General features: G+C 39.6%; 1 protein-coding gene across 17 annotated transcripts in view; it reads right to left on the bottom strand.

The window, feature by feature from the left end:
* Nucleotides 1–16,517, bottom strand: part of LOC136885226 (leukocyte elastase inhibitor) — a 263,118-nt gene that overhangs the window by 12,228 nt on the left and 234,373 nt on the right. For 6 of the 17 annotated variants that reach the window (XM_067157691.2, XM_067157690.2, XM_067157687.2 and 3 more), the window contains exon 8: nt 6,432–6,575. The exons of 8 other annotated variants lie outside the window; for them this stretch is intronic. In XM_067157691.2, coding sequence (XP_067013792.1) covers nt 6,433–6,575 — 143 coding nt within the window. In that variant the 3' untranslated portion in view covers nt 6,432. Of the gene's footprint in view, nt 1–1,644; nt 1,793–6,431; nt 6,576–16,517 lie in introns of those variants that run through there. 3 more of the 17 variants (XM_067157683.2, XM_067157678.2, XM_068230349.1) reach the window with 3 other exon arrangements.

Genomic DNA, 16,517 nt, shown 5'->3' with positions numbered 1-16,517 from the left:
CCTTCGGGCGAGGATACGACAAGTCAGAAGCGTCATCTATACGTCGCTGTAAGATTGCAAGCTACGTGAGAACGAGTACCAGTTACTATATCTATCGTACTTGAATATCGATCTGAAGTTAGCACCTAGTCAAGAGTTACTGTGCTTCGTGCGTGATACGTTCGCCCTCGAATTGAACAACGACCCCGACACTTCCACTAGCGGGAGTAGTGCGTGCACCGACGCTGCGTTCAGTCACCACGTAAACCACAGCAACCCAACAGTACGTTTCGTTACTGAGTATAACTAATGCACCCACACCTACGTCTGTACATTAATTAATATATCTTAGTTTCATTCCATCAGCATTGTATTTTTTCTTCACGATTTTAAAAATCGAATCTCTACACTCGTGAACTCTATTACGGACACACGCACATCGCACTCGTGCGTTTTCTCCGCAACACGGAAAAGCATAGTATTGTGAATCTGTACTGGCTCTCTCGTCTTTTAAGCCCAAAAACATGCCTATGATACTTTGCTACTCTGCGTAGCGGAAAAAACGTAAGAGTGGAGTTTAGTCCCGCGGGAGTTCTTTTACATGCCGGTAAATCTGCCGGCACGGGACCGACGTGTTTGATCCCCCTGTGGGTGGGGGCGGTAGAATAACACCCATGGTATCCCCTGCCTGTCGTAAGAGGCGACTAAAAGGGGCCTCAGGCGCTCTGAACTTTGGAGCTGGGGTTGGCGACCACGGGGCCCTTAGCTGAGTCTTGGCATTGCTTCCACTTACTTGTGCCAGGCTCCTCACTTTCATCTATCCTATCCGACCTCCCTTTGTAAACTCTTGTTCTTTTCCGACCCCGACGCTATTAGGTTTGCGAGGGCTAGGGAGTCTTTCATTTTCACGCCCTTCGTGGCCCTTGTCTTTCTTTGACGGACATCTTCATTTTTCTAAGTGTCGGATCCCTTCTCTTTTCTCTCTTTGATTAGTGTTATATAGAGGATGGTTGCCTAGTTGTACTTCCTCTTAAAACAATAATCACCACCACCACTGACGTGTTTGAGCACCTTCAAGTACCACCGGGCTGAACTTAGGTTCAGAAAGCCTTTCAGCATTCAGTCTGCAAGCCTCTCTGAATTTACTAAACGCCGCCACAATCCTCTATTTCTAACTAGCTCTGTTGCCTCGTTTAGTTCTATACCTCTTATCTTTAAATGATTAGAACTGAGTCTCACCATAGTCGTCTTAGTCTCTACTTCTCTTACCCTCCATAAGAGTCCATTATTCTCCTATCCTCCATGAACCGAAGCCGGTTTACGTGTATAGCTTCATCCATCGACTTAATATCTAACTTATCCTTTATCTCCGCATTCCGAATATCGAGAAACAGTAGACAATTTTTGCCTCTATACTGATCATGATTATCTTGCAGCACACCTTCATAGAATCAAAGTTCCTCCACAATATTCAAACAGAAGAATTCTACAATGGCAAAGATTCATCTGCTGATATACTTAAAATTAAACATCACACCAACCTGTAGAAGCTGTACTGGAAGGCTGAGAGTAAATACAAAAACCTGCCATTAGAATACCAACAGTTTTCTACTTCAGTATAGTGCGATATTTTGTAAATGGTTAGTCGGTCACTCGGTCACTCACCACAAGTAAACCCACTCACATTACATGGCCTGGAGTCTGCCCATGAACAACACTTGAGGAGTCATGTGATGCACCAGCATAAACAAAAACGGGTGATCAGCTTGAAATTTTCGGGGCCAACGGGCGTATTTCCTCCGCATAAGCACGGCTGTTACAGAACAGAGAAAAAGTTAAGTGCAGATAAAGAGGAATAATAATGTCAAAAATGGAGAAAGCATATGGATTAACAACAAAATCTATACCGTTAATAAACTACTGGACCGACTGACTTGAAATTTGGCAAGGATACGGCTTGAAATCTCGAGTCACGAAGGAATACTTTTGATTTGATATATTGAACGGTTTCGACCTGATGGGGGATTTTACAGGAGTGTGTCTCAAATACGAGCAATTTTTGCCCTACATAAACTGAAATAACGTGTAAGCGGTTGGTTCTGTTGACAAATGAAGTGCACCGTGTCTCCTATACATTCAATTTTCCATAATAAAAGTTGTATGCATTATCTTCGTAAATGTTAACGGTTCTTGAGAAAATTCAGCTTTATCGTGTTTCTGGCTGCGTTCGCCTTCACTAATGAATGGGCTACTTATTTCACGAAGAAGTGGGAGTCACGCGAAGCCATGTTTGTCATCGTTCGTGTAAACTCGTTTGTTAACAGGCCAGCTGAAGAATGAACGCGCCATTCTGCGGGAAGTTTTTAGAGGCTATAGTTGTAAAGGGGTTCAACATCCAGGTCAACAGCCCGTCATAATGGTACTTATTGCTAGTAAAGTTGAACTATGATATTCCTCAAGTTGCGGTACTAATCAAGAGTAGCCTAAACTCGCGGTGTTCCAAGCGTTATGGTAATACAAGCATTGTACGTCGCGCATATAACGCAGACCTATGGTGTTTCTCACATAATGGCACCAATCGTAGGCAACGCAAACCCATGATGCACCTCACACAGGTGTACTAATCATGGTGTTCCTCACATAGTGGATAATAATTAGAGCCCGGATTTCCACGCACTATCAAATCCCAAAATATGCACTGTCATATGGCAAAACATGCACAATAAACTGAAAAATATGCACTATCAGAATTCACAAATGAAAACTAATTTCTCCAAATTGTCTTGATTTAAGCTCATCCGTTTCTCTGTCAGCACTTTCTTAAACACAGACCTTTCTATGTCACAAGAAGTGCCAGGTGCATAAGTAAATGAAGACATTTGGGACATAGTGAGGTCAAACTGTACGTCTTTGCATTTTCACCACAACACGTCTTTTACAAACTTGACGAATTCAAAATCAGGATTTGAACGGATCACTTCGTTCACCTTATCTCTATCTGCCGCAGCTACTTCTCCGTGCGATGAATGCAGATGATGATGTCTTCAATAACTACTAATGATTGAAGCTGCGATAACAAAGACGTGTGACGACTGAGAGTTTCGGGTAGGAAATTTCAGGATAACAACGGAAGAGGATTCAGTGCAAAACTAAGGTTTGTAAGGCGTTATCTCAGTAATGCGGCGTCACAGAAATGTGATAAAAGTTTTGTTTTGTTCGCGTAATATAGATGAAAAAATGAGTGGTATTTAGTAAGGCACAATTTACGGTTCAATTTATAGCAATTTATAACTGGGGCACCTTATTCCTAACAATTACAGTGATCGACGTGGTACCTTCCGGCTTATGTCAATGTTTACTCAAGCAATAGATAAGAAAGTGCTTGGTTAATTGGTTTAGGTACTAACTTTGGTTGGCAAATAGGATGCCAGGAATACATTCTCTCCGTCTCTCAATAATAGACATAACCTTGAAAAGCGGTCCCAAATTCTGCACACCAACATTCATAAAAGGCACTATCATGCAACTTAACGTTATATATGCGCCAAGTCAGAAGAAAAGTCATGTTATGAAATATAAACATCCAAATATTCGCTATTAAATCCAAAATCTTCAAAATATGCATCATGCATGAATTTTGTCTTAAAAAGACCAAAACATGCAAACATGCAGGAAAGAACAACGGTTATTTAGAATCACTATGTCATAAAACGAATATTTGCGAAGTTTGAGAAGTGTAACCAGTTTATTTAAAAACATGCATTTGCATGGAAATCCGGGCTCTAGTAATAATCAATTACAGACAACGCAGACACCCACAGGAGATCATCCATATTTGAGAACTGCTGTAGGATGTGGTTTATTTATTCAACTATTTTCACTATCATTGTCAACTTATTATATTTACCGCGTTTCTATCTTTTTAAATATAGTGAAAGTAGGTTCAGGATTCATATCTAGTGAGTTGATAATTCACATTTAATTTTGAGTCATTAACCACTTTAATTCTTGCTCATAAATCCGTGTGAAGAACGGGTATTTTAGCGACTCTACAATAAGAAGTACATCATCTGGAATGCCAAACTAAGACACTACACTACGTAAAAACAGAATGCCTGTCCAGGAACTACAAGTGGGATAAGCAAGAGGAGTTAGGAAGAAGAACCCTCAGAAAAATGATGGGCGCTGTACAGACTGAAGACAGATGGAAACTGAGGAGCAACGAAGACGATTACCATAAGGTGGAGAGAATCGCAATACCATGAAGAGGAGGACGACATTTGAACAGAATGAACAGAAAGAGACTTTCTAAACAGATTTCAGTAATTCTGGAATAAATAAATAACAGGAAGACCAACTACAGCACGGTATAAGGAAATGCCAAAAAGATGTGGAAAGGATCATCTCAGAGTTCCAAATGTTAGAAATAAATTCAGGAACACAGTAAAAATGTTAGAAGGGTTTCAAGGCGAAGGAAGAACTAAGAAGACCGGAACATTAGAACATTTCTTTATTGCCACCCTAGTTTACACCTTCGGCTTACTAGCAATAAAGACAAAATGGATACAAAAACTACAAAGGCAAACATACAATATCTACTATCCTCTCTTAAAATCTACCTAAACTACCTCACTAAATCTACTACGATGCTCCTAACAAACCTGTCCATATGTTAGGGCACCAAACGATCAAGGTAATAAATCATGCAAAATACATAGAAATAAAGAACAAAACTATAGATAAACAATCACTACTCTACACCCCTTGAACTACTACCTACGTCCCTACTAATTTAGTAGCGTCACCCAGGCGGATAACCATACCATGAGTAACTCCATCCTACACTAAACAAACCATTAACTACCTTGGTGGCCCTGCAGAGGCGGTTAGCCAGGCCATAAGCAGCACCACCCTTCACTACTCTAATTTGGTGGCGCAGCAGAGGCGGAAAGCCGGACCATAAGCTGCACCACCTTTCACTAAAACTAAAGTTATACTACATACATCTAAAATACCTGCCAAAAGGAAAGCAACTGGCTGCTCGCAGCATCCCCTGGTAATGAGGGAACCCCTTCCACCCATGATGCCGCTGTCAGCCACATTCGTGGGTCAGATGTCATACCCACCTAAATCTCTATCGCAATGTGTTCCCTCCCCTTCTCTTCATGTCGAATCGCTGAGCTGGAACCCAGACCATCATGCGATTCGTCTCGCTCTTATCTTTTGCCCCGTCTACTAGTCTGTATCGCCTTACTACACACTGCCTTCTCCCATCATGACTCTCCGTTAATATGCGGACATGTTTGCTTATCTCGACTAGGGATGGGTCTTTCTCCCCCCATCCTTCCCTCTTAAAGAAGACCGGAAGAACCTGGACAGAAGAACACCAGGAGAAGGTCAACGAACGAATGAAAGAGTATTAAACACAAAGAAAAGCCCACCAAAGAGAAAGTAGTCAATTCGTTTGTTAAAAAAAAAACAAAAAAACACGTTGGAGGCTGCATTAACAGAAGGTAGAAATCTAGCCAAGCAGAAAGACAGTGAAAATGAAATATATACATCGTGGCCCCAACCCGGGATTCCCTAAAGATCAGCCTACTAATATATCCACATAAACATCTGATTTACTCATTGTGAAAAAAAGCGACGATGGGATAGGAAAGGCCTATGAGTGGGAACGAAGCAGCCGTCGCCTTAATTAAGGTACAGTCCCAGCATTTGCCTGGCGTAAAAATGTGAAACTGCGGAAAACCACCTTCAGGGCCGCCGACTGTGGGGTTCGAATCCACTATCTCTCGGATGCAAGCTCAAAGCTGCGTGCTCCTAACCGCACGGCCAACTCGCCCGGTAGAAGAAATAATTAAACAGAAAATTTGATTAGAAGGGAATGTACTTTTAAATCAATTTAGATGGGATGAGGCTATCGACTGTATATCTTTTGGGGTAGGATTTAAAGCAGGGAGTCTGAAAGAGAGAGAATTTTAAAATAGTAGGGGACATAATGTTTCCAAGTTAATTCACATATTTAAAAAGGAACTTGAAGCCACATCTCGTAACTTCATGCCACCGTCTAAACAGTACGCTAACTCGCTACTGCTTGAAACTGACTATTCTCTCGTTGGAGCGCTGGTAGCGATGATCCTCCCTTAATTCACCGGTCTTTGTTTTGGCATGGAACGGTACGAGTATCAAAGACGATGAAAAAGGAATATTTGATGTACACAAAATATAATCACTCGAAGACAACGAATTAAAATATGAAATTCAGTTTTCGACAATTACTGCCTGAAACATACATGAGTAATTTTCGGGTAAGAAGATACTACTACTACTAGTGATTCCACTATACCAACAAAGATAAGGGGTAATTAGACGTAAATAATACCTTTAAAGAAACACCTTACAAAATGAAGCAACCGAATCCCAGCAATGAGGATTTGAGAGAGACTCACATTAGAATGTCTTCACTCGACCGATGAACAACACCTGCCTGTCTGTTTCACTAATAACCAGGAACACAAACGGATGATCAGCAATGAATTTGAGTTCTCGCGGAGGGTACATAGTGAAGGCACACTGGTAGAACATCGCTGTTGCTGGGAAAGAGGAACATAAAACATTGAAAATAAAAAAAAGAACTGGTTGAAACATATACAAATCTAACTATTTACACCATTTCTTTCACCGTTTGATCCGCACGTCTCTGTAAGTCAATTTACTGTATCATTCCGTTCATGATCTTGCAAGTTGGGTGCGTGGAATGATGACCACGAGATCGAAGCTCATTCTGGCACTGCTTCAACTTACCTGCACCGGATTCCCCTATCCCGACTTTTCCTATTCCCCAAGAAGCCGACGGCATAAGGTTTATGAGATCCAAGGAGACTCTCGTAGCCGATATCTCCATTCTTGTTACCTGTACGATCAATATTATAAAAGGATGGCGGTTGGGTGGGGGGTTGATAGTTACCAGGAAAGTAGGACAGGAAGCAGAGGTGAACCAGAGAACTGATCCCACCAGGAACAGCATGTTTCAAAAATACATGGCGAAATTGCAAGGTTGGACTCCTCAAAAGTAGAAGAAACAGAAAGGTTATACATGAGTCAAAAAATTCGTTATTACTCAGTATAGAAATGTGGAATGTTATATACTAGAATTTACGTAGTTTCAATTTTCTGCAACGATTCACTTTGTTGATTACCATACGAGAAATGTTCAAAATGGTCACCCTATGCCATACAGCCTTCTACTCGTCGTCTCATGAGTTAAAACATGTTCAAAAATTCCTGGTGTTCGACAAATAATCCGACAATCCTGCACGATTCTTCCACGAAATACTGCTTCAACCTCCAACGGCTAAGTGCCCCTCCACACAAAGAAGTCGAGCGGGGTTAGATCAGGCGAGGTGGAGGCCAAAAAATTGGCAGAAGTTACGTAAGCCTCTGAAAAGTGGTTGAAAACATTTCTTCACACATTTTTGAAAAGTATCCATCATAAATGATAGAAAGAAATCTATTCATTAACGGAATAATTTACGGGAATATCAGCTAGTAGCGTTCAATGAGCACAAGGCTACGTTTAGGTTAGGGAACTTTCATGCCTATAGTTAACGGAGGACTTGGGTCATGATAAAACTGATACGGGGCGCGCGTGTATCTTCCATGTGGTGAAGGGAGTTAGACGGAATTGCGGTCTCTGTGGTTGACCAGTTCATAATAAATGTAAGTGCTTTGTTTTCGACAAGTGAAGGCGAGGACTCAGACATGGATACGGAGGATTCGAACAACTGCCGGAAAACCACTATTGAAATTATGTAAGTACAACGTACTTAGAGTGTGTTATTAATAAGTCATTTCTGTCAATTCTTTTGTTACTAATTTTGATTTTTACTAGAAATAGAAGTTCAGTCACGTGACTCAGTGTGCTTCATCAGGCATCAAGGATGAGCTGCAGAATCCAGAGACTGAGGTTTTAGGACTAATAAAACCAGGTGCCAAAACTGAAGACGTCCTTTCAAGTTGTGATTCTGTGTTAGAGAAGGACAATTATGTGGTGATTGTGAGTGGTACAAATGACATTGCTGCAAATGAAGGTGTGGAATTAATTACGACTCTCAGAGGTAAGATTTCTAAACTACCTCACTCAAAAGTAATTGTAGTAAATGTGCCACCCAGGTTTGACCTTTTAGAGGACTCATGTGTGAACAAAGCTTTACATGATGTAAATATAAAAATCAAGAGATTAAGTAAGAGTTTTAGAAATGTCTATGTAGTAGATACTTTAGGTCTTGGCAGGCAAATGTTCACTAGACATGGGTTACATCTAAATGGTAATGGAAAAGCAACTCTCTGTAGACAAATTGCTACAATTATCAACAGAGATTTGCAAACTAATCTGTACTTAAGAAAACCCATACCACTAAACTGGCACATACAGGGAAACTTGCCAGAAAACCCAGACCCTTAAATCAAGATCTATGTACAAGGATCTGGGTTCCAGGGAAGTTCTCAACTCATGAATCAAACGTTACCCAATTGCAACAGTCAAGTTTTAGGGAGGAAGGAGGTCTGAGATTGCTCTTGGTAAACTGTCAGAGTGTAGTAAATAAACAATTAAAATTCGGTACATTGATGGAATCTTATGAGACGGATGTGGTGATAGGAGTGGAATCGTGGTTGAGAGAAGGGGTGGGTAATACAGAAGTATTTCCAGAAGGGTATACAGTCTGTCGTAGAGACCGAGGAGATAAAAAGGGAGGAGGGGTATTTATTCTGGTGAAGGAAACTTATTGTTCGCATGAATGGTTTACTGATGAAAGGGATGAAATATTAGGGATAAAATTAGTTTGTGATAATATGAAGGAGGTGAGAATTATAGGAACATATAGGCCTGGAAGAGAGGAAAGAGACATGGAAATATTTGAGAAAATAATAGATTATACTCATAAAAACAATAATGATACGGTAATAATTGGGGGAGATCTAAACTTGCCTGAAGTTGAATGGAATGGAGCTGCAAGTGAAGCCCATGAACAGAAACTGGCAAATAAGTTAATTTGGGAGGGAGGATTTACACAAGTAGTACAAGAACCAACTCGTCTCAATAACTTGCTAGATGTATTCTTGGTTAAACCATGGGAAATTGTTGATAAAACTGAGGTAATTGAAGGAATAGGTGACCATAAGGCTGTAATAATGGATGTAGGACTTGTACCAAAAATGCTTAATAAGAGGGTCACAAAAGACAAGAAATTATACAGAAAAACTAAAGTTGATGAATTTGGGACTTACCTTAAATCACAATTCAGTTGTTGGATAAGTGAAGAGAATAATGTGGATACACTTTGGGCTAAATTTAAAGGAATCATTTTGGAAGGAGAGAAGAGATTTGTACCTGTTAAGAAGGGTAAAATGACCTCAGACCCTGTTTATTACACAAGGGAAATAAGAAAATTAAAAAGAAAATGTAGAATAGTAAACAGGAAAATCAAAGAAGGTAGGGAGAGTAGAGAAAGTAGAAAACAGCTAATGAGGGAACTGAATAGAGTGAAAAAGGAAGCAAAAGAGAATTATATGAATGGCATTCTTCAAGAGGGTAATGACCACAAAGGGAAATGGAAAAAGCTGTATTCATATATTAGGAATCAAAAAGGAAAAGGAATCCAAATTCCTACAATGGTGGGAGAAGGGGGTGAACACTATTTAACAGATACTGAGAAAGCAAACCTCTTTAGTAGGGAATTCCGAGATTCAGAAGAAGATTGTCAGGACTTGGAAACCGTAACAGAAGATAGAGAGGGAGAGACACAGAGGGAAACGAGAAGCTTCTCATTCACAAATGAAGATATTTTCAGAGAAATCCAACTGCTTCAGCAAGGAAAAGCAGCAGGAAGTGATCAAATTACTGGGGAGGTATTAAAGACAAAGGGGTGGTATATAGTGCCTTATTTAAAATTTCTCTTTGGCTATGTCATAAATAATAGTGTGATACCAAAGGAATGGAAGGAATCTATAATAATACCAATTTATAAAGGAAAGGGTGATAAAAGGAAACCAGAGAACTACAGACCAATCAGCCTGACCAGTATAGTTTGTAAAATACTGGAGAGTTTAATAGCAAAATACATCAGAGGGATATGTGATGATAAAAATTGGTTCATGAGGAGCCAGTATGGATTTAGAAAGAAATTTTCTTGCGAGGCACAACTGGTGGGATTTCAGCAGGACATATATCAGTTAGATTCAGGAGGCCAGTTAGACTGCATAGCCATAGATCTTTCCAAAGCCTTTGATAGAGTGGAACATGGAATATTATTAAAGAAATTGGAGGGGATAGGATTGGATGTAAGGGATATACGTTGGATAAGAATATTTCTAAATTCAAGGGTTCAGAAAGTCAAAGTAGGAAATAATGTATCACAGGAAGAGAAAGTCTGGAAGGGAATTGTACAGGGTAGTATAATCGGTCCGTTACTTTTCTTAATATACGCAAATGATTTAGGGAACAATATAACATCGAAAATAAGATTGTATGCAGATGACATAATTGTTTATAGGGAAATAAATAACATTGAGGATTGTTCAGAATTACAAAGGGACCTTGACAGTATCCAAGAATGGGTTGAAGAAAATAATACGAAGATTAATGGAGGCAAATCAACTGTTACAACATTTACAAACAGGAGCTTTAAAACTGAATTTGAATATACTTTGGATGAGGTAGTTATCCCAAAAGATGGCAAGTGCAAATACTTAGGTGTGAGATTTGAAAGTAATTTGCACTGTAAGGGTCATGTTGATGACATTGTTGGGAAAGCATACAGATCGTTACATGTCATAATGAGACTACTTAAAGGATGCAACAAAGAATTAAAAGAAAAAAGTTACTTAAGTATGGTTCGTCCATTATTGGAATTTGCAAACAGTGTTTGGGATCCTCACCAAGAATACCTAATAAAAGAACTAGATGGTGTGCAGAGGAAAGCAGCAAGATTTGTAACAGGGGATTTCAGAAGAAAGAGTAGTGTATCAGAAATGTTAAAGGAACTTGGGTGGGAAACTTTAAGTAAGAGAAGGGAGAAAACTAGACTTATAGGATTATATAGAGCCTATACAGGAGAAGAAGCATGGGGAGATATCCGTGAGAGGCTTCGGTTGGAAAATAATTATATTGGTAGAACTGACCACAAGTACAAAATTAGAAGGAATTTTAGTAGAAGCGATTGGGGTAAATTTTCTTTCATTGGGAAGGGCGTGAAGGAGTGGAACAGTTTACCAGGGGTAGTGTTTGATCCTTTTCCAAAATCTGTACAGATATTCAAGAAGAGAATAAACAACAACAGAGATAATAAATTAAATGTTAGAGGGCATTCGACCAGTGCAGGATATTGTAAATAATAAATGTGTGTGATTAAATTAATTCCATCCCCTGGTCTAAGGAGTTTGGACAGCCCAAGTAGGGGACTGCCTGTAGGGGTGAAGTACAGTGGGGACTTCGAGGGCCCTGGGACCGCTACGGTAGCTGTGAAGGCCCTTCAGGAACTCTGAAAAGTGGTGGCAAAAGGGTCTCTGGTTAAGACGCAGCAGGTCGTTATGCTACTTAGGTTCCAAAATGGGTAAAATATAAATATGTAAATAAATTCAGTGTTAATTTTAATCTTTTACCAGTTGTATAGTATTATTAGAAGTAATTTCACATGCCGTACTGTATATGAGTTGACTATGTTTGTAAGATATTATAAGTAGAATTTTGTAAACAATATAAATTTATTAAGGATGATGTGTGTGTTTAATAGAAAAAATTATTAGCGTAAATTGTATAATATTGTATTCTAGGAAAATTTTCTTTGTCTCCTGTTAATTTAAAATTTAGTGCTTGACAATAATGTATTTTAGTGTACCATTTGCCACCGAGGTAGACACCTCATTTGCAATTAAAGAGATTTTGATTTGATTTGATTTGATTTGAATGCAATATTGCAGGTCAAAATTGACCATCCTACCACAATCGATGCATTTGATACACCATATCCCATTTAAAACTGCAGCATGGAATTACTACTTTTTAAGTAGGTATGTAAACAGTACTTTACAAATAGAATGACTGTTACCGTAAAGCTTATGACGTCTTCATTTATCATCATATCAGTTGGTCTGAACCAACACAAACAGCTCTCCTGTCAGACGAGTCTACTCAGGATTGGCCACGTATACGAGGAAGTCCCTTAGCACATGAAGTTCTATATAGCGAAACGGAAGTTGGTAACAACAAAACCTGAAGCCACAGCTCGCAGAAACTTCATGCCACCGTCCTAACAGTATGCTAACATGCTCTGCTTGAAACAGGTGATTCTCTCGTTGGAGCGCTGGTAACGATGATGTTCCCACAATTCACTGTTTCGACGTGGAATGGTATCAAAGACGATGAAAAGGATATATAACTACACAAAATATAATCACTGAAGGGCAACCAATTAAAATATGAAATTCAGTTTTCAATAATTACTACCTGAAACATAAATGAGTTATTTTCGTCTAATGAGATAATACTACTGATACCACTAAATCAACGTAAACAAAGACAAGAGGAAGGTAGACAAATATCTTCTAAATAAACCACCTTACAAAATGAAACAACCGAATCCCAGGAATGAAGTGCTGAGAGAGACTCACATTAGAATGTCTTCTTCACTTGACCGATGAACAAGACATGCCGGTCTGTTTCGCTAATAACCAGGAACACAAATGGATGATCAGCAATGAATTTGAATTCTTTCGGAGGGTAATCATCGAAGGCACACCGCAAGGTGATCATTACAGTTGGGAGAGATGAACACACGACATTGAAAATAAAATTAAAAATTGTCTGAAACATGTACAAACATAACCATTTACTGCTTCATTCCGTACATGGTCGTGCAAGTTAGGTTCGTGTAGTGGAGACCACGGGATTGAAGCTCATTCTGGCATTACTTACCTGCAACTCATGCTTTCCTCTGATACGCCAGAGGAATAACGTTTATTAGCCGAAACCTTCATTCCTGTACACACTATGATCAATATTAAGGTTAGGGGGCTGATAATTACCGGTAAAGTAGGGGAGGAAGCGGAGGCGAACAAGCGGATTGCTTCCACCAGAACAGCAGAAACTACAGGATTGGGTTCCTCAACTGTAGAAGAGCAATTCTGGTATATACTGTACCAGGAAAGCCTATGTCCTGGCCCATATCAATCGAAAGAAACGTTATTCCAGCATAAAATATCCGTCCGACGTACGAACATTTAAATAAAGGAATGTTCCAGCAGGTACCACACTTCACGAGTGCACTAGACGAAGTCAAGTGACGTCACCTGTCGCTCGAAGCTCACCTCCCCTAGAGATATTTCTCGAAAAGAATTTTCTTTTCGCAAGTTTTTCAACGCCTTAACCAATTTCAACGGGATAAACGCTGAATCGTAGCGGACGTCATAAAAGTTAATCCCTGTGAATTTCGAATTAATCCATCCCATGGTTGTTGAGTTATAATAATTTAAAGTCTAATGCCCGAGTGCACCAACCTCGGTAAAGAGAATACCGCGGTAAACTTCACAATTTTACCAGGGTAAAGTCGTATTTCTGTTGCACCAAGCTCGGTTTCGAGTTTACCGACATTTTACCGCGGTATAATGTTTACCGCGCGTGAGCGAGCGGTTAACTAAGAAAACCGCGGTAAAGTTTGTATTTGTGCTCTGTGGTTAAAGATTCCAAGATGGAGCTTAACAACTATAGGTTATATCTCCAGTATCTTAATCAGTTTGAAAGAAATGAAGGGTGGATTATAGAAGAGAGACGCGATTTATTTGAAGAATTAAGCGATGTTTCGTTCCAGAGAAGATTTAAATGGTGAACAATTTGAATGCCCGACTGAGAGAAACTGTCCTATATCGCCTAGAAATCGTCTTTCAATAGCGCTGCGGTTCTATGCAACTGGAACATTTCAAGGAGTGATCGGTGACGTCTGTGATGTTGACAGAACAACTGTATGCCGCATAATACACAAGGTTTCTGATCTAATTGCGTCGTTATCGCCACAGTTCATTCAACTTCCACTTACGCAGCGAGAACAAAGAGAGGTTATGGAAGGGTTTCATACAATAGCTGGGTTCCTTGGTGTACTGGGTGCGCTGGACTGCACTCATGTGCGAATACAGTCTCCCGGAGGTGAAAATGGGGAGGTATTTCGAAATAGGAAAGGTTATTTCTCGCTAAACGTGCAAACTGTGAGCGATTCGAACCTCACGATACGAGATATTGTAGCAAGATGGCCAGGGTCGACTCATGATAGCACAATATTTCACAATTCTCGGCTGAGAGCGCGTCTCGAGACGAGAGAAATAGCTAATGGCTATATTTTGGGTGATGGAGGTTACCCATGTAAATCCTTCCTCCTTAAAACACCTGTTCAGAATCCCACCTCCCCAGCAGAACAACGATATAACAGAGCCCATATTGCCACAAGGAATGTTGTCGAGAGACAATATTGTGTGTGGAAAAGGAGGTCCCCATTCATGTCTTTAGGACTTCGATGTAACCTTCAAAACATGTCGAACATTATTTTCCATTTTAAGGAGTCGATAACTTGCTTGCGCTGTCACAAAATGTAAACACGAGGGACAAGTGACTGTCGAAACGATCACTGCCGGCTGGATAAACTAAAGACAACTGACTATCGAAATGATCACTGCTTCCTGAATACTACGTCGAATTTCTTCCGAGGGGAATAATAGCGAGAAAATCAAGCGTCAAGAAACCGCGGTAACGAAACCGGGCGATAGTAATGGTGCACTGCTTTTACGACAATACCACGGTAGAAGTTTTACCACGGTTTCGTAAAGGCTGATAATTACCGAGCTTGGTGCACTCGGGCATAAGGAATTTATACACTCACGGTCACATGGCCAAGAGAAACCACCCCTCCCAGCGCCAGCATATATATGTCAAGGCTAACAAGCAGAGCAGCGCAGTGCAAGGACGAGTACACAGATGTGTCGCACAGTATGTTCGCGCAGTCACGGTGAAAGTACTTGCCGTCGCGTTTCCGGAACACGAAGTTATATCGCCGACAAAATTATAAAAGACGTCGCACTGTATTTAGTACATCGCGTCGTGACTACAGTCTAATTCTAAAGACATTTGAGAATATAATACGAGTGAACTTATTGAAGTGCAAATACCAAATACTTAACGTTCACAGACTATATCATTACGTGTAGACTTAGGTTACTTCTCATGATATTGAACTTCTACAGAAACTAATGAGTAGAATCACCAGAACTCATTTCTTTTCGAATATTGAACTGTATTTCTTTATTCACGCAATATTAGTATACGACTTACAGTAGTAATCTGGGTGAATACTAAGAACTTTTTCTGAGGTAATATGACGTTATAATAACAAGATAATCAGAAAATAATCCTTAGTGACTTAATGACCGTGTTCAAAGACTGATTATAGACTACGATTTGCCTTTTCAAGTGTGAACAGTGTAATTATGGACGTTTCAGTAACGACTTTAAATAGTATTTCATACAGGAAGGACTGTGATTATTCATTTAACGTCTTGAAGTTCAATTACGCCATAAACTGTGTTCAACAGTAAATGACAGTGTCAGTGATAACTACTAGCACTAAGTGAATTTTTCGTGTGCGAAAAATCACCTTACCAGGCTGCAATTCTACACGATCCAGTTCCAGCCGTCATCACCTCATTGGGGAACGTCAACATGGTGTGTTAAAGGAACATCGCCGATCCTGATTCTCCACGGAACATTCCAGATGTCCATCTTTCAACATTTGTAGCAACATTTCTTTCATTAAGTGAGTAGTAACAAACTGACTAAAATTTTCTCATGAATTTTGAACAGTGGAAACTTCAGTGCCGCGTGTGAACAAATATTTCAGAGTTCTCATAAGTGATTAATTTAATTTCAAATTTCATTTTCATATCTCATAGACTTTAGGCTTTTCAAGTGTGCTATACATCAAGGTTTACAAACTGAAAAACTGAAAACTTTTAACAGAAATTTATTTTCTCATGTCAATTTGCAATTACAAGTATGTGCTCATTTAGAAAGACTTTAGGTGGAAATCTAATACCTCGTCTTCTCACATATGAAAGACTTTGGAATCAGTGATATTCATTTAATTTTCATGAACAGAATAAAGGAAGATTTCGTTCAAACTTTTAATTTCAATGTCAGATTTGAGTCCAATAATCATATTGCAGGGTGAAGAATTAATAAATTTAAAAAAAATTAACCATCTATTATTCGCTCTGCGAGTCTATCCTACTCTGTATCGGCTCCAAAACCAAGTTCCACTCCCTGAGGTCCTACTCATGCCCTTTCCCCAAAAACTTTTCCTGGTACAATACGTAATAGTTCTCTCGGAAACGCATCTAAGGATTTCGATTAAAATCACAGACTAAGGGGTTTCTTGGTCTAAGAAATCGATCTGTCAGGGTCTCATTTTCTGGAAAATTCCTTTTCGGACATTTAC

This window comes from Anabrus simplex, chromosome 14 (assembly GCF_040414725.1).
Source record: "Anabrus simplex isolate iqAnaSimp1 chromosome 14, ASM4041472v1, whole genome shotgun sequence".
In the NCBI taxonomy this organism is placed as follows: domain Eukaryota; kingdom Metazoa; phylum Arthropoda; class Insecta; order Orthoptera; family Tettigoniidae; genus Anabrus; species Anabrus simplex.
This window is presented reverse-complemented; position numbering and strand designations above follow the sequence as displayed.